Below are 24908 nucleotides of genomic sequence, written 5' to 3'. Positions count from 1 at the left end.
TCCGAATCAGTGCTCAGCGACTGATGAAAAGGGGAGTAGAAATATCATACCATGGGTGTGGAGTAAAACAGCACGATGACGCTGTACCTGAACAAGATATTTGCCCCTGCGAAGTCAAAATATGGTATCTGATGGCTCGAAATGAAGAATCCTACCAAAGATATGTGAAGCAGCAACAGCCGCTGGGTTCCTGTGTCTGGTTATTTTGGTACTTGAAATCAAGTCGTGAGTCTCAAGCAACACGTTGACGGCATATCTAATACAACTAGCCCGTTGGCCATCATTTCCGCGAAAGTCATTTGAGGTATTTTATCAGCACCACCTCAACTATGAGGCCTGGGAACGCCAAGGAATTCAATACAAGGGAGGTATCGGGAATCTATCGATACTCCGGAAATAAGCCCGGGCAAACAAGGACTCGCGTGTACTCGACCGCTGCGGCCCGCATGCCAGGAGGCAGCAGCCGTGCTGGCACCGCCCCGGCATTGGCTCTTGAGCCTGAACGTGAGGCCTAGCAAAGTGGGGAATGAGCTATGTGGGGAATGATAGTGAGCATGAGCTAAGCGATGCGAATGAGTAGGTTGATACGTAAACCATCGCGGAGGCCCGAATGATCCGGATATTCCTTTTCCGCAGGCATGTGCGGCGAAGGGAAGCCTGAGGCAAGGGCCTCCTCGCAACCCCTGAATTAGGAATGCTACGTTCTTCGTCCTAGCCCTTCCATATTTACAAGAGGGCATGTATCAGTCCATCCCTGCGCATAGGAGTATCACCCTAACAACTCGATAGAGAACGAACATGCTATCCATCTCATATCCTACCCCGGCACTGTTTGAAAGCGTCGATGATGCTTCAGCTGAGCTGATCCTTGAGCTCCAGCTCGCCGATCTCGAAGACTTGAAAGAAAGCTATCCCGGGAAACAAAGGGAGGGTGATCATCGCGATGGGGAGATCGCAGTGTCTGTGTTTGAAGACAACGTTCGCGATCTACAGACATTCTTCGCCGACAAACGAATGACGAAGAGTATCGCCCAAGCTGTTACAGCTGATGGCGCAGTGATCAGCGAGACCATTCTGGAGGAGAGCGCTGCGCACGACGATCATCATATTGCAAGCATGATCGGTGGACGAGACACAGCTGCCAATCTCAGCTCGACACAAACTGCCCCAAAGGACCTCGACAATGTCATCTTAGCTAAGCTCGCCGCAGCATATATCTCAGAAGACATTGGCTCAAATCTGGGTGAAGAACACGACCTATCTACTTCACGTACGGAGTGCGAGGTGAATCACGCCGAGGCTTCGGAATGGGCCGCCAGTCGCGCAGGTCGAGCTGGTGGTACAGACCATCGCTGTGTGGCGTGCCTCGAACCGAAGAAGCATTTCGATGTCATTGCGGCACCGTGTCAAGATGAATACTGTCGCACATGTTTGCGCGAGCTTTTCGATGCATCCTTTACGGACGAAAGCCTGTTCCCACCTCGTTGTTGTCGGCAGCCCATTTCTTTGAAAGATGTCGAGATTTTCCTCACTCGTGAGCTAAAAGAGAAGCTCGAAGAGAAGGTGGTTGAGTATAGCTCTCAGGATAGGACTTATTGTCACAAACCCGCGTGCTCAGTCTTCATCAGCACAGATTATATTACCAGTGATGTGGCCAGGTGTCCTGCATGTTCAAACTTCACCTGCTCCACATGCAAAGAGGCAGCTCATGACGATCAAGACTGCCCAAACGATACGGCCCTTCAAGGTGTACTCGATCTTGCCGAAGAACAAGGCTGGCGACGCTGCTTCTCTTGTGGGCGAATGGTTGAGCTAGATACAGGCTGCAATCATATGACGTGAGTTGAGGCTTTCAACACCTATCGTCCAGATCTAATTGAAATAGATGTGTGTGTCGGACAGAGTTCTGCTACGTATGCGGTCGTCGATGGAAAGAATGCCCATGTGATCAGTGGGACGAAAATCGTCTCTATGATAGAGCCAACGTTGTGGTTCAGCGGGATGCTCCCCGACTGGCCGGGGATAACCCAGAGCGGGTAGCAAGAGTGAACGCAGCAGCACGAATGCTTCAAGAGCGACACAATTGCACCCATGATAGCTGGAGGTGTGTGCAAGGCGAGCACCGATGTGAAGAGTGCCGTCATCACTTGTCCCAGTACATATTTGAATGCCGGAGGTGTCGTATCATGGCCTGTAACCGCTGTCGGAGAAACAGACTCTAGGTTGGGGGAATCTAAGCGAAAAAATGCCAAGTGCGCTGGAATAGAATGTTCTAGCATCACATCTCCCGTAATGTTGCTTGTTGGACTCTGCTTCCGCCAGCCTTGCGTCTTTCATATTACAGTGGTGCTGCGTAACGGCTACCTTACCAATGACGCATCAATTCCCAACTTTCAATTGCATCTGCAGTTGGCTGCAACAAGGTGCTCGTCAGTGTATCTGGTATCTACCAGACAAGGGAAGATGCTGCATGGTTAAGCTTGAAGCGAATGAGAATCAGTCGGTCCTCCAGCTCGCTGTTGCGCTCCTCCAGGGTGATCCACTCACCCCTCATGCTCAGCAGTCATTGGCACAGATAGCTGAGCGCTGCTGCTGTACCCGCCATCATCGCAACAAGATCTGGGGAAGCGGGTTGGCAGACTCTCTTGCCACCCTGTGGCAGGCTGAAATACGCGATGCGTTATTCGCTACGAGGCAAAAGCCTGCAAGCCCCGCCACTTGCAAGATCATGTCGCCGCACAATACACACAATTCTCGTGCTCCAAAGAAGGTGGCTTTCAGCAAACATTCAGTTTTGGATGGTCAAACGTTGGCCACTGCCTTACTTTCAGACATCGATCTACAGGCTCCCAAAGAGGGCATTGTCTACATCTTCACGTACACGAAAAGCTCTTTTAATGGCATGCTCAAAATTGGCTTTACCAACTCAATCGATAATCGTATGGGCTACTGGGCTGAGTGCAGTCATGGCTCCCCGTCTCTTCTCAGTCAGCACGCCAATACACGCCACCCGGAACGGGTGGAACTACTGGTTCATTTCGAATTAGTCGAGCACTGGTATGCTCTGAGGTGGTGTAATGTTCATCTCCAAGCTCACATTGAGTGGTTCAAGATTGGAGTGCTCACTGCTGACCGAATCATTCAATCCTGGGCAGCATGGATGAAGCGTGCCAATCCATATGACAGGAGGGGGCGCCTTAAACCCTTTTGGCAAGAGATCATGGAGTTCCTGGCTATCTATGAGATATCGATCACAGCTGAATTAATGATGCAAATTCAGGAAGTGGAGGAGGGCTTGTTCGACCTAACAGAACTCCTTGACGATGATGCCCTTCGCCAAGTATCCCGAAACAACGTGAAGGGGGAGCAAGCCAGCGGCAACACCAGCACGCCGACACAAATCGGTGCACAATTCCCCACCGCAATGAAGCACGAGGCTGAGTCCGTTCGGATCAAGAAAGAAATCACGGATTCGCAACCCAAATTCACGAACTAATAAGTGGCAAATTCTCACAGAGAGAGCTGTTGCAGATCGACATTGTTGTGTCAACATTGTGCTTTAGGGTAGAGGTGCGTTGCGCCTGGGCTATCATGTTGATAAGGCAAGATCTCGAAAGTCCGTAAACAGGCAAGCAAGATGACCGTTCCCACGTTGGACGCAACGGAGTGGGAACAAGTGGGCAGCAAAGAACGGCATCCAGTAACTGCGAAGGACAAATCAGCACCGGACTGCCCACACTAACACAACCGCAGCCCAAGGACCGCCTTCCGTTGAGAGGCTTCTTCATCTACGACCTTGTACGGAGTACTTACATAACATTTAGCTTAGTGGGTTGCCAGAAGATGTCGTACGCCAAGGCGCTTTCACCCGCTTAGCGAGGTGCGACTACCTGCTGGGCCTACGTACACAGTAGTCGATATGTCCAGGTTGCGGGGAAGGCGATCCCCCGCATCTGTACAAGAGTTCGCTTGTCGCCCTTGGCTTGCAGTATCCACTAGCATCGGAATTCTTCCTGCCATCGCTACGAGGCAGGTAAATGACAACCTGCGTTTTATAATGGCGCGAAGAAAGAAACCCTCTAAGCAAGCCGCACCCAAGCAAGCCGCACCCAAGCAAGCCGCATCCAAGCAAGCCGCACCCAAGCAAGCCGCACCCAAGCAAGCCGCACCCAAGCAGTCTGCTCCGAAGAAAAACTGGGCCTTGGATAAGGATTTCGATACATGTGCCGCTCGAACGTTCGATCCACTTGAGTATGTGACGGAGAAAGAACTCAATGACATCGATGCCCAACTGGCTTCAGCCCTTGCAGGAGTGGATGTGGTTCTCTTCTGGACCGGTATTGACTGGGCCTATGCTCAGAAATGGTCAGCGATATGGGGTATCAAGACGCTGACAGTCGCGATGGGACCTCTGATGGATTCAAGCAATCCCAACAGTCCCAAGGCTCAGAGAGGAAAGTCGTACTCTCGTTATGTCAAGGGTGCATCTGGTCGCTTCGCGCAGTATGCCAGTCAGCATTGCCGAGTCCTTGTCCTGACAAACCCACCACCCTGTGTTTACAGTAGCCGAGAGAACAATACCTATCAACGTCTCGAAGAGCCTATCTTGAAAGGACATTGTGGTAATGCACCCGTTCGTAGAATCGACTACCTGCATCCGACGGTCGACGGTGCAGCTCATGTCACCTACCAAGTCTGGCCATTTGATAAGACTCAAGACTGGACTGGATATTTCAGTGGATCGTCGATTAGAAAGTGGAAAGGACTAAATTGGAGCTACAAAAGTCTCGTTACCACGTCTCAGTTAAAACTGAAGCCATATGTGGAACAGGATGCTACTGCTTTTGACATTAAAGGTCATGAAAGTCGAGACCTGGATCCTCAACCAACAGCTGGAGCTTCGGTTGGTAGTGACAACGAGCGTATTGAAACGCGAATCCACAATCAAGTGGAGCGAGGAGTCGACTTTCATGAATTAGGGCTTCTGGATAAGTCCGATCGCCCGCAAACACCAGTGTACGTGATTGAAAGGTGTCTGCCGCCAGCATCATTGCTCGCAGTGCCTGTGGTCAGCATCGATGATCTTCCTGTCGGAATTGATGTAGACATCGACATTAACGAGCACGATTCCAACGAGGACTTCCTATACTTAACAGTGAAGGCTGGTGCAGAACTCAAGTGGTGGAAGTTGAGATGGGAATAAATGGAGAATTTTATAGCATTGCGAAAAATTGTGCGAGAACGCCAAGGTGACGCGCTAGCTCTCAATTGGACTCCCGAGTGCTCCATTTGCTGACAAAGTTCAATCAAATTGGTTGCTCAAATGCAAAGCCGAACTTGCAAAGAACTGTATAAGGCACCGAAACTCGCACTTCACTGTATACGGTACAATAGAAAAGGACTGTATACAGTATTAAAGAAGATTTTCTGGCGATACTGTTGGTGGAGAGAACGAAACCCGAAAACAAGCTTCAGGGGCAGATCCAGACCCCGCAGAGGACACGTGTCCTTAGCGCCGGCTGCAGCCGCGCCCCGACGCAACCATGCTGCGAACGCCAGACAGGTCGACGATCACGGTCGCACCTGCCAGCGTGGTCCCAGCACCCCGCAGCAAGCGCCCACCGGCCCCGTCAGCCAAAGCTCGCGAACTTCAAAGCGCCCAACGAACACGCCAAACCACCCGGAGCGCCAGACCTGGGGTGTCCCGCATCCAGGCCGTCGAGGATAGCGATGACGACTATGAAGAGGAAGGAGGACATGAAGACGACGCAAACACGGTCCAGCAGCTGCTCGAGCTGGTCAAAGACCTCAAGACCATCATTGAAAAGCAGAGCCAAGCAATCGAGGAGGTCCAAACGGAGGTGAAAGAGCTTAAGGAGGAGCAACAAGCTGTCAAAGAACAAAATCATGAACTAAAGGCCCAGGTCAGCACGCTCCAAGACCAGGTCAGCACCTTGGCAGCACCGCTGCCGTCAACACGGTCGTGGGCATCCGTCGCAGCAGCTCAGGATGGACAGGGAATAGCACAGCCAAGATCATTTCCCCGCGACTTTCCGCGCGCCACGGACACCGTAGATGCCCTTCACTGCACGATTAATACGTCCCGTGTGGCCGAAGTGGATACCGAGAAGATCTCCCCAGGCACGATTCGATCCATTGTTGAGAAAGAGATGCGAGCCGTCAACGAGCAAAGCACCTGGCGATGCCGGGCGGTGACCAGGGATGTGAAGAACACCCGCCGGGTGAAGATTACGTGCAGAGACGAGAACGAACAACAGATGGTCAAGCAAGTGGTCGAGACGAAACTAGCAGCAGGGGTCAGAGTCTTGAGAGACGAACTCTACCCGATCAAGGTAGACAACGTCAATCGCCAGGCGGTCCTGGATAAAACAGGAGCGGTCCGTGCAGGAGCCACCGAAAGCCTCGGACAAGAGAATGAGACCACGGTGGCGAAAGTGGCGTGGCTGAGCAAGAAGAACACGCCCAAGGCGTATGGATCCATGGTGGTGTATGTGACGAAAGCCAGTGACGCAAACCGTCTGCTGCAGGAAGGCTTCTTCCATGTTGCAGGAGAATCTGGCTACACAGGGATGTTTGAACGGCGCCCGCGTCCAGAACAATGCTTCAACTGTCAGGAACTTGGTCACAAGGCGTTCCAGTGCCAGAAGATGCAGAAATGCGCGAGGTGTGCCAACAGTGGCCACCGCCACACCGAATGCGCGGAAACCATAGTGAAGTGCGTCCCGTGTGGAGGTCCACATGAATCGTTCAGCAAAAACTGTCAGAAGCTCTACCCATCTCAACATGAATAGAAGCTTCCACATGATCCAGCTAAATGTCAGAAAACAGGCCGAAGTGCATGAGAGTCTGATGAACGACGAAGGGATACACGACGCGATAATCCTCGCGATACAGGAACCACAGGCGCATCAAATCAGGGGTCGACTTTTGACAACCCCGATGGCACATCACAAGTGGACCAAGATGGTTCCCTCGACGTACAGGGAGGGGAGATGGCCGATCCGGAGCATGCTGTGGGTGAACAGAGAGGTAGAGGCGGAGCAGATGCAGGTTGACTCCCCTGATATAACGGCGGCACTAGTGCGACTCCCAGACCGACAGGTTCTGGTGGTATCGGTCTACGTCCCACTTCACGACCCTCGGGCCTTGCATGAGGCGTGTGCCCACCTCCGGGGGGTGGTTCGCGATGCACGACGACGCTCGGGTACGACGGTGGACGTGGTGTTCGCCGGCGATTTCAACCGACACGATCAGTTGTGGGGTGGAGATGATGTGGCCCTTGAACGGCAGGGCGAAGCCGATCCAATCATCGACCTAATGAACGACCTCGCCCTCGGCAGCCTCCTGCCGCGAGGCACGAAGACATGGCGTGGAGGCGGCCACGGAGGGATGCACGAGACAACCATCGACCTCGTTCTGGCGTCCGAAGCCTTGAGCAATGCATTGATCAGATGCGCGGCACACGAGACGGACCATGGATCAGACCATCGGGCCATCGAGACAATGTTGGATCTTTCCGTTCCAGCTCTACAGCAACAGGAACGACTGCTGTTCCGTAACGCCCCATGGTCAGCTATCAATGCCAGGATCGCACACACGTTGGGGCCAACGTCGCTGTTGGGCGCGGTTCAGCCTATGACTGACAGATTGATGTCAGCGGTGCATGAAGCCGTCCACGTCCTCACACCCCTTGCGCAACCCTCGCCCTATACCAAGCGATGGTGGACAACCGACCTTACCGAGCTCCGTCGTATACACACGTACTGGAGAAACCAGGCCCGGGCGGAGCGGCGTGCCGGACAGAGGAGAGCGGAGCTGGAAGACAGGGCGAAAGAAGCGGCCAAACAATACCATGACGCCATCCGACAACAGAAGAAAAGGCACTGGGAGGAGTTTCTTGCGGATAACGACAACATCTGGAACGCCGCAAAGTATCTGAAATCGGGCGACGACGCTGCGTTCAGCAAAGTGCCGCAACTCGTGAAGACGGACGGAACCACGACCGCAGATCATGGCGAGCAGGCAGAAGAGCTGTTGACCACTTTCTTTCCGCCACTACCGAGTGACATAGAGGACGAAGGATCCAGGCCCCAGAGAGAGCCTATACACATGCCTGCCATCACCATGGAGGAGGTCGAACGACAGCTCTTTGCCGCCAAGTCATGGAAAGCACCGGGAGAAGACGGCTTACCGGCCATTGTGTGGAAGAAGACCTGGCCGGTGGTCAAGCACCACGTTCTGTCGTTATTCCGAGTATCAATGGAAGAGGGAAGGCTGCCCCGTCAGTGGCGGCACGCCAAGATCATACCACTGAGGAAGCCCGGCAAGGAGGACTATGCCGTGGCAAAAGCGTGGAGGCCAATTTCGCTCCTCGCCACACTGGGCAAGGTCTTGGAGTCGGTGGTCGCAGAAAGGATCTCGCACGCGGTGGAAAGGTACGGTCTCCTACCGACCAACCACTTTGGGGCGCGCAAACAACGGTCAGCGGAACAAGCCTTGGTGTTCCTGCAGGAACAGATCTATACCGCGTGGCGAGGCCGACGAATTCTCAGCCTTGTCAGCTTCGACGTCAAAGGTGCCTACAACGGGGTGTGTAAGGCGAGACTGCTCGAGAGGATGAAAGCCCGTGGCATACCAGAAGTGCTACTCCACTGGATAGCAGCATTCTGTTCCGACCGGACCGCAACGATCCACGTCAACGGACGGAGCCCGCCAGCCCGCGAGCTCCCACAAGCAGGCCTGCCGCAGGGCTCTCCCCTTTCTCCCATCTTGTTCCTCTTTTTCAACGCCGACCTGGTCCAGCGACGGATCGATAGCCACGGCGGGGCAATTGCGTTTGTGGATGATTTCACTGCATGGGTCACTGGGCCGACAGCAGACAGCAACCGAGACGGCATCAAGGCTATTATCGAGGACACTCTCAACTGGGAAAGAAGAAGCGGTGCGACATTCAAAGCGGAAAAGACCGCTATCGTCCACTTCACGCGCAAGCCATACAGAACGAGTACGGAGCCTTTCATTATCAAGGGACAGACAGTCACGCCCAAAGAGCATGTAAAAGTTCTTGGAGTAATCATGGATGCCAAGCTCAAGTACCGGGAACATGTGGCCAGGGCAGCGTCCAAGGGGTTGGAAGCCGCCATGATGCTGCGACGACTGAAGGGTCTCTCGACATCGACCACGCGGCAGTTGTTCACGTCCACGGTGGTGCCGACAGTGGACTACGCCTCCAGCGTCTGGATGCACGTCTTCAAGGATCGGCTGCTGGGACCGATTAATCGCGTACAGAGGACCGGAGCGCAGGCCATCATCGGCGCGTTCTCGACGGTGGCGACGTGGGTCGCTGAGGCCGAGGCGCATATCATGAGTGCGGGAGAACGCTTCTGGAGGCGCGCTGTTAAGCTGTGGACCAATATTCATACCCTACCTGACACCAATCCTCTGCGACAAAACACATCTCGCATGCGAAAGTTCCGGAAACAACATCGCTCACCGCTATATCAGGTGGCCGATGCGGTGCGAGGCATCGCGATGGAGAAGTTAGAAACCATTAACCCATGCACCTTAATGCCCTGGGAAATCCGGCTGCCCACCGTCATTGGCAAAGAGGGGTCAAGACATCTGGCGGTCGCCGGAGTCGTATACGTCGCTGTCAGCAGCTCGGCACGGAACGGCGTCGTAGGATATGGTGGAGCAATTGACATGCCCAGAACCACCTATGGGCGCGGCGAAGATACGGTCACCTCATTGTGCTCGACATTGAGCACAAGGAAGGAACAAAACCCATACTCTGGAGAGCTGGCGGCCGTGGCCGACGCTCTGAACATGCTGCCACAGGTCCGATTCCGGAGGGTGGTGTTAATGACAAGGAACAGAGCAGCGGCACTTGCGCTGGGGACGCCCCGACAACAATCTGGCCAAAGTCACATCAGCCGGGCCTATGAATCTATCAGACGACTACGAAAGCATGGGAACATGGTGACACTCCTCTGGCTCCAGCCGAACGAGGAAGTCGACCTCATGAAGCATGCCAAGGACGAGGCAAAAAGTGCCACAAGAAAGGGCTGCGTGCCACAGGCGCAGCTTCCATCGGTGCGATCAACGACTTTGGGTCTCGCGCGAACTCGCCTCAGAGAAACGAAAAGGACGCCAGAGAACGTGGGAAAGTACTCCCTGAGGATTGATAAGGCCCTGCCGGGCAAACACACACGCCAGCTCTATGACTATCTGACATACCAAGAAGCCAGTATACTCGCTCAACTTCAGACAGGCATGGCCAGAGTGAACACATATCTTCACCGAATCGGTGCTGCGGCGACAGACGAGTGTGACTGTGGGCATGCGAAGGAAACTATTGAACACTTTCTGTTTCGATGTAGCAGATGGACTCAGTATCGAGGCGAGATGATGGAGCTGACAGCCTCACGGCGAGGAAATATCTCGTTCTACCTAGGAGGAAAAACGATCATGGACGAGGAGAACTGGTCCCCCGATATGAACGCGGTTCGAGCGACCATCTGTTTTGCGATGGCTACAGGTCGACTCAACGCAAACTAACCACAGGTTCGCCGATAGCAACCTCACTCTAAAACCCTAACCCACCCTCCACCTCACCTCGTGGCACAAACAGCAGACGCCGCTTCAGCCGCCGAAGATAGGACGCTGAACACTTGGGGAATCGCCTTCAAGCCGGTCTACTAACCAATTACTAACCCATGAGATATCCGAAGCGTGTTGGATAACAAGCAAAAGAGATGGACCTATACTGTATATACTTATGGGCTTGATGGAGAGTAGGACTTTAAAGTTGGATGTGTATTATTAGACGATCGATAGTTGCCCTTTCGGCCAAGCCGCCGGGCGTTAACAAATTGTGTGTGTGTGTATAAGGCACCACTCCGAAAGTTTTCTTACATGTTTTGCTGTAGGAAAAAGCACACGAATGTGTTGGCCAATCCTTGTAGAACCACTGATAATTGCTGGGAGTTGTCTATCCAGAACGCTGTCTGTTCCGCAGCTGGGAGTGCGCTACGACATTTTAAGCCGCACTGCCGCAGAGGAGCTGCAATTTCTGCCGAACTGTTGCTAGGAAGAAACTGTAGAAGGTCCAATGCAAGGAGTAGAAATAATAGTGTTCCATCTAAGATATCAAAGTGAGGCCACGAACCCCGAGAGCTTTTGAATTTTTGGTGCTGGCCAGGATAGACTCATTTAACACCCTAAGTGGCCCTTCTGGCGCAGTCAGCACGAACACACAATGATTAGGTAAGTGGGGCATCAAGTTTTGGATTCGAATAACAAACACGCATGGCGTGCAGCAAACTCAAGTTTACTGTAGGAACTTTATGGTGCGCTTGTTTGGACAGCCGCTCCATGTGTTCAGGAATACCCTATACTACTCTAGAGTACTATATTCTACTCTTATGTTGATCGAACAGGACACCGAACTCGCGCTTGACTGTATACTATACGGCATGACTTGAGTTGATGTCGTCAGTGTACGTACATGCAGATTTGCGGATAAGACCTCGAAACTGCGACCTGCATCAACTTTGCAGCGCGCTAGTCAACTGCCCGTGTAGTACACTGAACGCCTCTTGACAACGTTCAACATTAGTGGCGGTTTTTGTCCATTGGAGTTCTAGTGTGGTTGTGCGGGCTTCCGACGCTAGCAATTCTTTTCTGCTGGATTCCAGGTTCGCTTGCAGTATCATTGTGGTCTCTGCAAGCTCTTTATGCTTGCGCTGCAGGGTGGTGTTCAACCGATCACGGGCCATCAGATCAGTTTTCAAGCCGGCCACAACTTCCCGAAGAGCCGTGTTACTCCTCCTCAGTCTTTCGACCATCGTAATGAAGGTATCTGGGCCCAAGCGATGAACTCTGGTGCTGTCTTGTGTGCCATCGGCTGTTTGGGGACATGCTTGATCAGTCTTAGGACGAGCCGGCGACATTTGATCGTCATTTGCAAGTCGCGCTCGCACTCCCAAGGATTGACCGAGTTCGCGACATACCTCCTTGTATGCCCCTGTGTTATGTTTGCTCAGCGGCTTGTCGAAGAGGTGAGTGCGTGCCGGCAAGCAGACCCATTGGTATGGATCGTCTGGTCGTGGAACCAAGCGAACTTTGTCGGCAGAGATCTTCAAGCCAAGTTCTTTCTCTGAGAAATGAGTTAGCACACGTATCGATAGAGGCCGCATTAACCTCCCAATATGTTCTGAAATGAGTTGCCGACACTTCGTGCGCCAGTAAGCACGGGTGCGACTAGCAGTCCCTGGTCGAGGTATCATTTCCGCGTCGACTCGCAGTGTACCCTAGCCAAGGTCTACAGTGACCAAAAACAGCGGTCAGGTAGGAATATTGTGCCAGGAAACGACTATTGAACTTAATCATGAGACGGGCGTTTGCATTGCTGACCTCTGATTCCGATGGCTCCCAGTTCAAGGGTCGCTGATGCTCGACACCTTCTAGTTCATGCGTTCCTGTAGCTTAGGACACCCTAGGAAGACGTGGCCACAGCAAGTATGGGCACTGGTGTCTTTGCGGCATCCCACGTATTTTTGTGAACAAGGCGGCACACTGAGCTGTTCCGAGCTATCCTGGGTAATCTCGACACGCCGGAAATATTTCCAGTACTTATGACTCACTGTACTATTGGTACAGTATGCTTGAAGTCGGACGTAACAGGAAATATGAACCATCGACAGCGGCCTGACTTGTAGTCCTCGAAGAGTACTTATCTTTTGCACTCTTGCAGATTGTTGTAACCGAGCACCTCTTCGACGGAGCACCCGCCCTCTCTTGAGAGCTGGTATCTGTTGTAGTAGATGGACCATCTGACTGAAATCGACTTACAGTCGCCTTCCTGAACCTGTGCACATAGTGCCTGCCGTCAAGTAGCACAGTGGAAGGCCTTGTGGGCCCATTATTAGAACCATCGAGCAGATCAGCATCGTCTGATAGACTTACAGGCAGTGTGCGACCTAGATCTCTCCCGTGTATGTCTTCACTCAGATCAAGATGGGCATTGTCCTGACATATCTCACGCGTCCTGCCACCATCGCCTCATGCAACTGGGCGGTAAAACAAGGTCGTGGAGATGGTGCCGAATCTCGAGATGCAGTTCTTAAGCGTTCAATTCCACCGAAACTGTTAACTCCTGGCCAGCTGACCCCAGGTAGACAAAGCCGCGGAAGCAGGAAATCGTACAAACCCGGAAGGACACCCCGTTGCTTGATGTGGTAGGACCATCAAGCGAATCATCGAGCGTTTCGTGGACCTCCGATGATCCCCCTGCAGATCTTGGGACGCGACGCTCGATTGGCGTCATCGCCACCTGCGAAGCAACACCGCTCCATGGGCGGGTGGCAAACTTACAGCACCAGCAGCAACCGTGGGTATAGGTCTGCACTTCGATGTGATTGGTCATCTCCTTTGTGAAACCCACCGGTCGCCAAGCGGCCTCAAGCCACACTCCTGTCGACCACGTGGACATCCTCGGTGGCGAGTTCAACAACACCTTGGGATGAGTCGTGTTTCGCTCTTCATCGTGGTCTTGTCTGGATTTCCGGGTTTTGGGTTGCGTGTCTTTGGTTGCTTGGGTACTCATCTTGGCCACCGCATGGGCGAAGGTGGCCTGAAAACCAGGCTCGCCCCATTGTTCAAGAGTCAGCGAGAGAGCCGGCCCGGGAAAGCAGCGTCGAAGTCGACCCTTGGTGCTCATGACAGCTTCGTTGAGGGGCGCAAGATCGAAAGCTTCTAGCTGAATGGAATTTTCAGCCCTCCTGACCAACATGCCGGCATTCTGAGCACGGATATCGAGAGCAATTATCGTCTGTGGTAATTAGTACGTGGATGGGGAGAAGATGGGTGCTCATGACGTGCCTCTCTTCGAAAGCCGTTGTAAGGCACCCAGGAGCCGATATTCACTTATGAAAGTCGTTGTGTTAGGACGCCGGAGGTCGATTATGCTCCTGACTGTCATCATAACAAAGTGAACGCCGCTCTTATACTTGTTGGGTACGAGGCCATGGAACTGTTGGAGAGCTTCTGTGATTCTGTGCAGGAGAATCATCCCGTATTCGATATCGAAGTCATCTTTCTGAGGGAGCTGGGGTTGGAGGGAAACCATGGTGGATTAGGTACATAGTGGCTGCCAAAACAGGGTTTTGGAATAGTGCGAGACCAGCCATTCTAGACAGCCTCTATTTGTTCGTCGGTTGTCGTCGGATGTTAACTGATTGCCACAACCTGAAATTCAGAAAAGACCAGATACCTTGGGGAAGGGACATATATAAAACCTTGCCAGGCACTGTTTTAGCTAGCAGCTTTCTGAACTGAACCACATCAAGTAGCGCAAACACAAGCCGAAGAGTAAATCTAGGAGGTCTCGATGGTGATAGTCGGTCTATTGGCTGGAGAGGCCCCTACAGGTTGCCCATTTGAGCTCGATGGCAGGTATCAGCCAATCATCAGTGAGTCATTCGAAAATTTTGCACAGGGCAGGAGCAATGAAGGCCGCAGAGTCGAACCCTGGAGCTGAATCAATATCGATGCTGCTAGTAGTTATCAAACTCTATTGAGTTGTCAGGTACTCAGCTGAATCACCACACCCAAAGAACCTCTTGCCAGCTGACCAATAAAGAATCACATCTGGTTCCTGTCACAAAGCGTTTGATCAACAGCTGAGTAGGAAGATCAACGAAAGTCAGTAGTCATCACGTTGACCAAGCCAATCCAAAGCTAGACAACCTTTTGCGTCCACATCAACGAGAGTGGACGGCCTTTACACATGTTAGGGACGAGCGCTTGTGACATTAGTCCCATCCACAAACTCCAGAAGAAGGAAAGGGCAAGAGCTGAGGGGACGTTTCGCGTAATTTGCGAAGACTCGTCCGGAATACCCATGGCGCACCGGACGATGCTGTTCGCAAGCCACGGCACAGACCATGAGTTACGGACCATAACTTTGGGTCGAAGGTGGGAGCCAGTCCACTCCGTAGAGCATATTGAGTGTGCGCACTGTCTGCGCCAACTTGTTGCCGATTTATTTCAACCCGGCGTTTTCGCGGGTGCGGTGGCTGATTCCCTCGCACATCACGCCCCTGGTATGTTCCTGCTCTTCTAAATGTCCCTCAATCGGGACCGGCGCAGAATCTCGGGTCGTTGGGCGTGCTGGCGCTTTCTTGGGGTTCCGTCTGGTTCCCACTTGCGGCACGAGGATGTCCGTCAATACCACTCTTTGTTGGATGTCCTGGGGAGGCCAAATCGTTTGGACTGGACGCGCTGATGGTTGTAGGACTTCAAGGTGCCGCTACACTGGAGGCGTTTGTATCTTTCCCTTTCAAATTTGCTGTAGTTGTAATGGATGGCTCCTCTGGGTTCGGGCATCGCATGTAGATCAGGATCTCATTTAGCTCCACGGAGAAAGTCGCCTCCAATATAGAGCAAATCCGGACCTCTGAGACTTATAATTTGCAGACTTTCGGCTTCTATTCTTTCGACGACATGGGGGTGCTATACCTGAAGTAAGATTCGGTCACTTTCGTTAAGACTCTGTACCGTACCTCCTGCTTGAAGTACAGACCCATAAAATTCCCAAGCATCACTGTACTATGTTTCACATCGCCATGTTCTATTCCTTTACAACATAAGAACGCCTTATCGTCCATCTATCACTTACACCGAGGAACATCGTTGATCCATAATATGATATATAAAGAATAAATTCGTAGCGTCGCCAAATCATCATACTTGTGTACAATTGCGACTTAGATAACGAACTTCTAAGGACGATGGACTGCCGTTGTCTATCAACGGTGTGACTTTAAGATGCCAGAGGTTTCAACACAGAGTTCCAATGAGACCGTACTGCTCCTTCACGTCGTCGGGGGAACTTCTTTAGTATAGTGGACCACGGAGTGCCTGCTTCTACCAACCTCGTCAGACGCAGATCCTCACTCAGCGTCCACCCACCACGTTTCATCTTGATAGGGGGGGAGCTGGAAACGCTTTCATCATCTGTTTCGCTATGCGAGTCATCGCTCACAGTAAGTTGGAGTCTCGCCTGCTTGCGCCGATCCGGATGATTATGGTGCTCAGTAGGATCAGCGCTATGTTTTTCGGACTCTGCGTCGCTTTCGGAGGGAGGTGGCCTTCTTCTCCGCTTCAGTTGAGATCTTCGCTGCCACGAACACTTTCTGCCGGGCGGGGAGCGGGTGGCATCGTTGGTAGCACCATTAGACATCTTTGCCATGAGCAGCCATGTTTGATCTCCTAAGGGTCTGATATTCATGATGGTAAAGGTTTCGGAAGATAGGCTAGGAGGAAGATTCCAAGGCGTCACCGACTTGGAGAGATTGGTAAGCTGTGTCGCATCGTGTACAACAGCAGTCAAGATCGATGTGTCATCTGGCGATAACGGGTGAAGGCTAACGAACGACGATGTGGGACTGGATGCGGGCATGGCGTCTGTGACAGAGATCGGTTCCAACGCTGCAGGTAGTGGCACTGCTTCGCTGGGGGTTTGATGAGTGGGTGATTGTTCTTCATTTGCACATTTGCATGGAGACGAGACTTGTGTTATCAGTTTGTGGTCGAATGTTTGGACACTTGTCTCTGTGGGACGCTTCTGGCTTCCCTTCTGCTCCCAATAGTAGCTTTCAGTAGTAGGTGTGGTGGACCTTTGGAGCGCCACCTTTTTACATGGTCTGAGCCATGGCTTATCAGGAGCCCGGATTCGACGGCACTCTTCGAGGCATGATGAATCGTTGCCACAGTAGACTGAGGGTGCCACGGAGCCGGGGAACGACCAACGTCGTGCAGAGCCCATGCAATTGTGAAGATGCGCGTTTTTTTCGTTCGAGCCTATCGTCTCTTGCGTCGCGCCGTAATCGACGGCTGGGGTCTTTGTCTTTCCTGTCTTCTCTACGCAGGTTTCGGCCTGCGTTTCCGGTATTTCAAATGAAGAATTGATGTCCAAGATGGGTTCCTGAGAATTGTGCCCCAGTGCTGGACAATCAAGTGACCTCATAGTGGTCTCAGATCCGTATCGAAGGCTGCCACCGTCCTTATCCTCGCCGTCGCCCTTACCACCGCAATCGAAATTTCCACACTTGGAATAGATCGTGTTAAGTTGCTCGTTTATAACAGCCGGATCGCAGGCGTTGTCACGAGGAGCAGCGTCCGCGCAAAACTTAACCGGAGTTGGGAGATTGTCGTCGGTATCATCTACATTCTCATGGATCAAGGCTTGGGTGTGAGCTACGTTGACTATCAGAGTCAGCTAAATAAATTGCGCTGGAAGGATACGACTCACCACTAGAGCTCTCTTCGGTCGATATTTTCAAGTCTAGCGGGCGCGGTGAGCCCTGGAATGGCACCGTATCTGGATAGTTGATCTGAACGGTAGTGCTGAAGGGAACCTTATCTTGAGGTTGTGCCAGCCATAGGTTTTCATCCACACTGGAGAGTCCAGTGTCTACAGACTCGACCGGATCATCCTGATTCATGATCTTCTTTGACCTCACGGGTGGAGGGCCCTGATAAAAGCAGATGTTGTTCATGAGGACTTTCGCGCGGCGGATTGACTGCGTCCGAGATTTCTTGGCGCTGGATCAGGCGAAATGATCAAAGGAGCAGTCAGACCAATTGGGATTTGGTCTTATATATGCCAGCTACACTGGAAAGTTACTGCTACAGGCCTGCCGGGATTGCCTCACCGTACATTAGCGGCTGTGGGCATGGGACGTGAGCCACAGTCCGATGCAGCTGCTACGGCTCGGCGCTAGAGTATCCCCGAATGACGCGCTGGTTTGACGTACAGTCACATGAGACGCTATCACACCTTGATAATGTGGTAGAGACTTGCAATTGAAGCGAGCTACCACTCATCGGCAACCTCGACTTCGTGGTCCTATGAGAATTTGTTGAACAACCAACGACCGAATCCAAATCTGTGGAGGTCGATCGGTTTTATTTTATTTCAGAGCGTGCGAGATGGATTATAGAGCGCCGCCAGTCTGATGTGAGGAGATATTTAAGAGTACTGAATCCGGCAAGTGTAGCAGAACGCAGCTTCACATGAGTGCGATTGGCACATATGGCATTGTCAGCCTGTCTTTCGGCAGGCCCGACTTCATGTCGGTCACGATGCCAGAACAAACACAACTTTTTGGAAGGCTATTGAGCACCACTTCCCACTCTTCGTACGCAACGGCTCCATCGTGGGTGAGGATGAGCACTTTCCCGCCCGCAACGATTTGCATTACCTGAAACGCATGCATCTGCTCAATCATCGCTGGAGGAAGGGATATCATCTGGAAAAGCTCGACTAAGAGCGGAGCACCTGCGAGCTCTGCACCAAGTCGTGCGTTTCGCCGACGCGTGCATGACCGGCACGTCGTGAGCAGCAAAGTCGCGTGACCAGGTTTGATCAAAGGTCCTGCGGCGGAGAGATCACATGCCTTGCCAAAGCGGACTAGCAATGTCTCGATACATCCATGACAGAGGAGAAATACCTTCTCCGCCAGATGCGATTCGTCTTCGGTGGACAGTGTCTCGGTGGATTTGTCGTGTGATAGGTCGCGGCTGAGATCGAGATCTGTGGTTTCGCTCGTCTGACTTAGGGAAACACCGTCTTGCGCACGGCCGTAGCTTCTTCGCCCCTTGTTTAGGGGGGATGCTTCCCAATGAAGAGATGTATGCTCCGACATGATGAGAGTGGTGTTATTCGACCAGATCAGTCACGAATGGCACGGAGCGGAGTTTAAGTTCTCCGGGACAGGTGTTCACTTCGGCATTGGTGGTAGTTGTCGACCTCAAGTTTCGCTGGCACGTCGATAGCATGGAAGTTTCAAAGGGGCGTCCTCAATGGCAGCCACAAATCTCTGCGGTGCTGGCCCAAACGACGTCCAGCGCAACACATGTCAGCTTGGTAGTCAGATCCCTTGTATGGCCTTTCATACTCATGGCCAACGGTCACCTGAAAATGATCGCGGAGACTCTGGTGAGTCTGACGCAGCTCTTTAGGGAGCCTGAGCAAAGACTCGACCATCTGAGGTGTATTCCTGACCATGACGTTACCGGACATCCTCTGTGCACACTGCGTTCTCGTTCTTACTTGTTTTGGTCTACTCGTCAAGGCCCATAGTTGGGTCGAGGAAATCGCCATTATCAGCCCCGATGGCAGTTTGAGCCAAGTGCGAGGATATGCTCGCCAGCATGGTGCGTGACCGACCTATGGCTCAACAAAGCTGACGATGGCAGTGTTCCGTTTGCCGGGCGCAGACGTGGATCGAGCAATGACCTACCAAATCCCCTCCAATCCGAACTTGTTCGTCAATGCTTCTGACAACATCTGCAGCGATCGCCAGAGCGCACCCGACCCTGTTACGGCTTTCCACGTGAGAGCTGGTGATGCAATCGTCCTTCGATATCAAGAAAATGGCCACATCACGTTGCCCGAGGTCAATCCCGGAAAGCCAAATTCAGGGTCTGTGTTTGTCTATGGCACATGGCAACCAAGTAGCTCAGAGAAGCTTCGAAGTGTGCACCATGTCTGGCTTGCACCAAATGTGACTGGCCAGCGCGGGTTCCTTATTGGCACAGCATTGTTCGACGATGGCCGCTGCCATCAAGTCAACAATGGAACAATATCACGGCAGCGACAAGCGGCGTTTCCACATCCACCCACGCCTCCAGAAGGTGTCAATGTTTGGTGCGGCACAAATATCACCGTTCCAGGCAGACGTCGATGCACCTCGACCGATAATCCATCGTTGGACCTGCTCAGTGTGTACTGGGTCTGGGACTGGCCAGGAACAGCGGACAACGCATCTTCGGAGCAATATTATACAACCTGTCTGGATCTCTGGGTGTCGAGTTCAGAATGAAGGCAACGTATGACGCGGCCATCACAGCTGTCGTCATGGCACCAGAGGGCTTCCGGCATTGTCGTCAGGCACGAGGCAACAGAAGAGTCAGTCGTTGGTTAAAACACCAGTGGAAGAAAGTGCATTCTAAGATAGTGGTAAGTAGTTAAAAGTAGACAATTCCAGCCGCTACGCCAAAATCCTGGTTGTTTGTCTGCCTCTGAACGAAGTGTAGAAAGCCCGCCGCAAACATCGAACAAGAGCTTGACATTTCATCAAGTCCCGTTGTACTCATTGATACAGAGATGTGCGAGTCCGGTGTCCTGTCCAAGCAGCATGAAGTATTTCTGAAGTCAGTGGAGTAGATCCACCTTGCGATGCGCTTTGCCGTTTGTATTTAGGATAAGTGTACCTAAAGCCAATCATCATCTCAGTCTCTGGTACGCTACATTTACCATACGTCTAGCAAAGCGTCATTTAAGGTTGGACGACAATCTTCATTCCGCGGCCGGCTTACACTTCAGCTCAACCAGTCTGTGAGACCCCTATAGTTTGCGGCATCCGCTCAGGCCATCCCACGAAACTCCGGGTGTGTATCATCGGACCCAAGGCGAAACCGATTCTGTGCCCTGCATGTCCTGTTTGACATTTAAAGAGTATAAGAATGAGCATCGTGACGGCATGTTGGATCCATCGACGATGAGTGGGTGCCACGAGCAAATGCAGAAGACCTGAAGAGTACGCGGCTAGACTCAAAGAATAAGTACGGTTAGATACAAAACCCTGGGAACTCCGGCAGCGATTCCCAATGCACCATAAAGGAGCTTCGTTAAATCCCGCCATCTGAGCCACAGATTTTGGACACGAACCGGTCAAGGCAAGTCCCGGCTCACTTGAATCGAACGCATGAAGAGCGGAAAAGACTGGGATTCAAAAGATTCAAGCTCTCAGGCAGAGAGGCCGATTTATCAACCAAAAGGTGATATATCGACTTTGCGAAGCGTGAATTTTGCTTCGACGTCCCAAACTGGCTTTATCGCCATCGATCGAGTACACCAATCAGTAATAGCCACCTATGAGGTAATTAGACAAAGTTACCAATCTAAAAGCAACCACTTACCCACTCCTTGTGCTGGGCAATCAAGCGCTCGCTAGGGTCAAAGAGCAAGGCTAAGGAAAAGAAATTGAATGTGGATGACAGCCTAAATCGTCGGCCGCTTTCGTTCCAGACGTCAACAATCGATTGCAACTTGCCCTTATGTGGCTGCCGGCCCAAACGATCAAAGCCACTCGCAAATCTTGAATTCTGAAGGAAAGCAAGCCCAGCGTCGTTTGGTGATCCGGTGGACCTCTCAGTATAGGCACGCATATCGCTAAGCATATGGCCAAGGTCAACCTCGACTGCCTGGAGCTCAGTCATGCACTGGAGGAGAGACCGAATATCAGCCACACGTCGCACATGACGTAAACGAAGTCGGATACGTCGTAAGGCTGGAAGACACCCGCGCTCAAATCTCTGTCGCAGATCCGCATCAGCGAGTTGCGATATCTTCGAGACGTCAACGACTGCAAAACGAAGCAACATCGGACGAGCTTCGGATAACCACTGCCTCGAAGCGAAAATTGCAGAGATGTTGTGTGAACGATTTCTGGATTGCGGTTTGTGGCATATTTTTGGTTGGATAGAATGAAACAGGACCCGGAAGATTTCACACCTGATCTCGACAGGAAGGTCGTCGAAACGAGCCATGAGGCTCTTTGCGTTACTCAATTTTCAGGTGCGATGAACTCTGGCTTATGGACGTTGAACGAAATGGAAAGACCGAGGCCGTATGAAGTGAAAATAAAGCCTTTGGGCCAAAAAGGGGTTGGAGAAGATTCAAATGACGAAAGGTATCCACGTACAATCACGACGCTGGCACCTCATCTCAGGAAGATTTATTGGTCAGATATATAGTTTTGGTCTTACCACCTCGAGGCAAGTCGCATCCACTATGGGATTGCCAGCGGAAGTCTCCTTGTTCTGTGGGTGAAGACATCAGTAAGTTACTGCAAAGACATCTAGCGATTTGACATGACTGTTGGCAACATTTCTGACCTGTCTCTCCTATAATATCTGATCTTCAAAGCGTCTTCGAATGATCTGCGATCATGTTTTGCGCACTTAATTCCAACCAGTTCTTCTCTGCGCCAGTGAGCGTGCGTAAGTGATCTTGCAAAAGGCGGTCCAACTCGTCGCTCAGCGCCAGCCATTGCTCATCGTGCTCGCCGTCCAGCTCAGGGCGCAGGTAATAGTTCAAAATCATCTGCTGGAGGACAGACTTGACGCCCAAGACGAGCGCATCCGTAGCACTGTAGACAGTACGGAAGAATTGTATCTCCCGGCGGTATCCCCCCAGTGTACGTGCCATGTCCAAAATTCGTTCCTCGTGATTGAGCCGCATGAGTCCTTTTGATTTCTTCAGTCGCTCTGCCTGTACTCCTAGTGCGAATGTGTCTGAGCCCATTTCCGCATGCGCATAATCAAAGTGCCAAAGGCGCGGAAGTTCGCCCTTTGCGGATGCGTACGACGTCAACATTTGAAGCTGCTACTATGCCGGACAGAGGTTCGAAGCGATCGATCCATCTTAGAGATCAGAAATATCCCGCCACACTGCATCCCGTGGTCTGATAATTCCATCATGATTGCATCTGATTGGTTGAACTTTCATACCACTCAATGTAGTTGGTTCGGCGACAGCTGCAGCCTCTGGTGATGGTGGTATCTTTTCCGTCTGGCTGACTTCATGAGTCGCGCGTGGTCTTAAGGTTCAGGAAGATCAAGCTGAAAATGGCTGACCAACAGCCACCTATGCTTCACGTGTCCGATGCCACGTTGCATGCGAGCCGCCAGCGAGCGTTCCTTGGGACGTTTCGCATACGGCTAGACAATATCCAGCTTCCCGAATTGTCCCGCCAAGACGGGATTCACGTCAAGCAGTTGCAAGCCGTCCTCCGGACGGAAGAGTGCTTGCGACTCGATCCTGTCAACTTTATTGAGGCCACCATTCCTCGTACAACTTGGAGCTTCGCAAGAGTGCCGGCGCAACAACATGTCCATACTCCCCTTTCAATTCCAGAACTGACTCTGGCATTGCATGAAAGCGTGTCCTGTGTCAGAGGAAAATGCCGAATCGCAGCCGCAAAGCAAATCTTGGAGGCGGCAGATCGATGGTGGACAGTCAACCTGTACCGTGTTGGTAGGACCCCTCCTCCGCACAAGATCGTTGGTCCCCCACCGCTTACTGTGTGCATAGAAGAAGCAAGCTCTATCATCGAGCATTGGCGATGCTGGTACTCGCACGAACAAAATCCCTCGCGGGGTTTAACGTATCTGCGGGCGCGGTCGTACTGCCGGGACCATGACAAGGACAAAGAGTCCCGAGCTCTAAAGAATCTGACACCTCACATGGAGAGAGTGACCAAACGATTGTGGAAGCATCATGCTCAGCTGGCTACCGGATTTGATCAGTGCGCGAGCTGGCACAGACTGTGGCGTACGGTCAATCTTGGCGTCTTGCACAAGATTATAGCGTCCAAATGTGACGAGGTAGGCTAGTTTCGTGTTCAGTGGAGTCAGGTGCTGACCCCGGCCAGGAGCATGTGAGGTACCTCGATGCGGTAGCTGCCTTTTGGCGCACTGTGAGCGCAGATGGTCGCATTGACGTGGATGAAGCCGTCATACAAGCCCTGGAGGGGCGATGCCCCTACTTCTCCGAAAACGATCGGCGCCACTTGCAAGCACTGCGAGAGGCCAACCATTTTGGTGCTCTCATGACTGATGAAGACAAGGCTCACGTTGTATTCCACGCCACACAGTATCCAATGACGATTCCATCGTTACTCACCTTTTTTGAGGACCACAAGTATATTGCTATATGCAGCAAGGCCCTCCGACGTCTGCTGGGCGAGAATAAGCTGGCCAGAGGAGTGACTGTCCGCACGTACTTTGCGGAGATATACGACTTCCGCGACATGATCACGGTCCAGACAGGCGCCACATCGTTCATTTCCCTGCCGTGGAATGTTGGAGACGATGCCTTCAGCTGGGCGTATTCGCAGCTGTGGCTGTGCTCCATGAGACTGTGGCCCTTCATTCTAGAAGAGAAGCCTCGTAAGGCAGACAAAGGTATTCCGAGTCCGTTTCATGGCGTCGATCCTGGCCCACCGCTGGCAGAGTTGGCACGAACTGCGCAAGGTTTGGGATTTTGCTCCGCCACAATTGACGCCATGGTGAGCTCTGGCCCAGTAGGTCATTTTGAGCATCAGGTACAAGGTGGCTCCATCGAACAGGCCGAAAATAAGGAACTCCGATTCGCAGAGCGTTGTGGAATACCATTTGACGTCGCTGTCAGCGCACGCGCCAACGACTTGTTCATCACCAAGCTGCTTGACCCAGAGCTGGTTCCTAGTGCTGAAGTATCGCAGCTCTTTGTCACGAGGGTTTTCTTCCAGCGACTATTTCCAGAGAGCGAGAGAATCAACACGGCGATTTTGAATACTCATCCTCGACTCAGAGAATGACACAAGTATTAGTTAGGCTGACAATTAACATCGTCATAACTTGTTTTGCTCGAAGTCGTACAATACGAGTGCTCTAGCCAATGCTGGTATTGCAAGATACGAGCTTGCACCAGCTTGGAGTGGAGTGACATAATGGTCTTGATATCATGCCTTTATGTACTGTTCCGAACCATTGCAGTGTGAGTGTTTCTCTCACGGACGACTCGAGGAGCGAATTGGGGTGTATGAAAAAGACACTGCCGATCTCAATGTGCGGCGCTCGACTGTTCCAGATTAGAAAAACTACCATTCAGTAGCTTGACACTATTTTTGAGATATGTCCTGGGACGTTGACCAGACGTCCCAGGAACAAGGAGTCAGCCAAGCCGCGTCAGCTCAGCCCTGCAGATCGTCCCTATATCTCCTCAGCTTATTCCCACTTCTTACCGGTTTCCTCTGAGTTGTGAATCTACCCGA

At 52.2% G+C, this 24908-nt stretch overlaps 7 protein-coding genes across 7 annotated transcripts; 4 read left to right on the top strand and 3 right to left on the bottom strand.

The window, feature by feature from the left end:
- Positions 1-798: 798 nt before the first annotated feature.
- On the top strand, positions 799-3496 carry HMPREF1541_09017 (uncharacterized protein; the record flags this gene model as incomplete). Its single annotated transcript, XM_008723335.1, has 2 exons — positions 799-1838; positions 2410-3496. 2 exons carry the CDS (start codon positions 799-801, stop codon positions 3494-3496), a joined length of 2127 nt encoding a protein of 708 aa, XP_008721557.1.
- Positions 3497-4057: 561 nt separating this feature from the next.
- HMPREF1541_09016 (uncharacterized protein) lies at positions 4058-5203 on the top strand (the record flags this gene model as incomplete). The annotated part of the gene is made up of 1 exon (XM_008723334.1): positions 4058-5203. One exon carries the CDS (start codon positions 4058-4060, stop codon positions 5201-5203), a length of 1146 nt encoding a protein of 381 aa, XP_008721556.1.
- A 7941-nt stretch (positions 5204-13144) lies between these two features.
- HMPREF1541_09015 (uncharacterized protein) lies at positions 13145-14149 on the bottom strand (the record flags this gene model as incomplete). The annotated part of the gene is made up of 2 exons (XM_008723333.1): positions 13145-13852; positions 13997-14149. The coding sequence occupies 2 exons, from the start codon at positions 14147-14149 to the stop codon at positions 13145-13147; spliced, it is 861 nt and encodes a 286-aa protein (XP_008721555.1).
- Positions 14150-15844: 1695 nt separating this feature from the next.
- On the bottom strand, positions 15845-17582 carry HMPREF1541_09014 (uncharacterized protein; the record flags this gene model as incomplete). Its single annotated transcript, XM_008723332.1, has 2 exons — positions 15845-17289; positions 17336-17582. 2 exons carry the CDS (start codon positions 17580-17582, stop codon positions 15845-15847), a joined length of 1692 nt encoding a protein of 563 aa, XP_008721554.1.
- Positions 17583-19091: 1509 nt separating this feature from the next.
- On the top strand, positions 19092-19910 carry HMPREF1541_09013 (uncharacterized protein; the record flags this gene model as incomplete). The annotated part of the gene is made up of 2 exons (XM_008723331.1): positions 19092-19242; positions 19285-19910. 2 exons carry the CDS (start codon positions 19092-19094, stop codon positions 19908-19910), a joined length of 777 nt encoding a protein of 258 aa, XP_008721553.1.
- A 2102-nt stretch (positions 19911-22012) lies between these two features.
- On the bottom strand, positions 22013-22396 carry HMPREF1541_09012 (uncharacterized protein; the record flags this gene model as incomplete). Its single annotated transcript, XM_008723330.1, has 1 exon — positions 22013-22396. The coding sequence occupies one exon, from the start codon at positions 22394-22396 to the stop codon at positions 22013-22015; it is 384 nt and encodes a 127-aa protein (XP_008721552.1).
- A 323-nt stretch (positions 22397-22719) lies between these two features.
- HMPREF1541_09011 (uncharacterized protein) lies at positions 22720-24452 on the top strand (the record flags this gene model as incomplete). Its single annotated transcript, XM_008723329.1, has 2 exons — positions 22720-23478; positions 23526-24452. The coding sequence occupies 2 exons, from the start codon at positions 22720-22722 to the stop codon at positions 24450-24452; spliced, it is 1686 nt and encodes a 561-aa protein (XP_008721551.1).
- Between the last annotated feature and the right edge of the window lie 456 nt (positions 24453-24908).

The sequence above is a fragment of the Cyphellophora europaea genome (assembly GCF_000365145.1).
Source record: "Cyphellophora europaea CBS 101466 unplaced genomic scaffold supercont1.9, whole genome shotgun sequence".
NCBI classification, from domain to species: domain Eukaryota; kingdom Fungi; phylum Ascomycota; class Eurotiomycetes; order Chaetothyriales; family Cyphellophoraceae; genus Cyphellophora; species Cyphellophora europaea.
The sequence above is the reverse complement of the archived record's forward strand: the minus strand, read 5'-3'. Positions and strand labels throughout refer to the sequence as shown.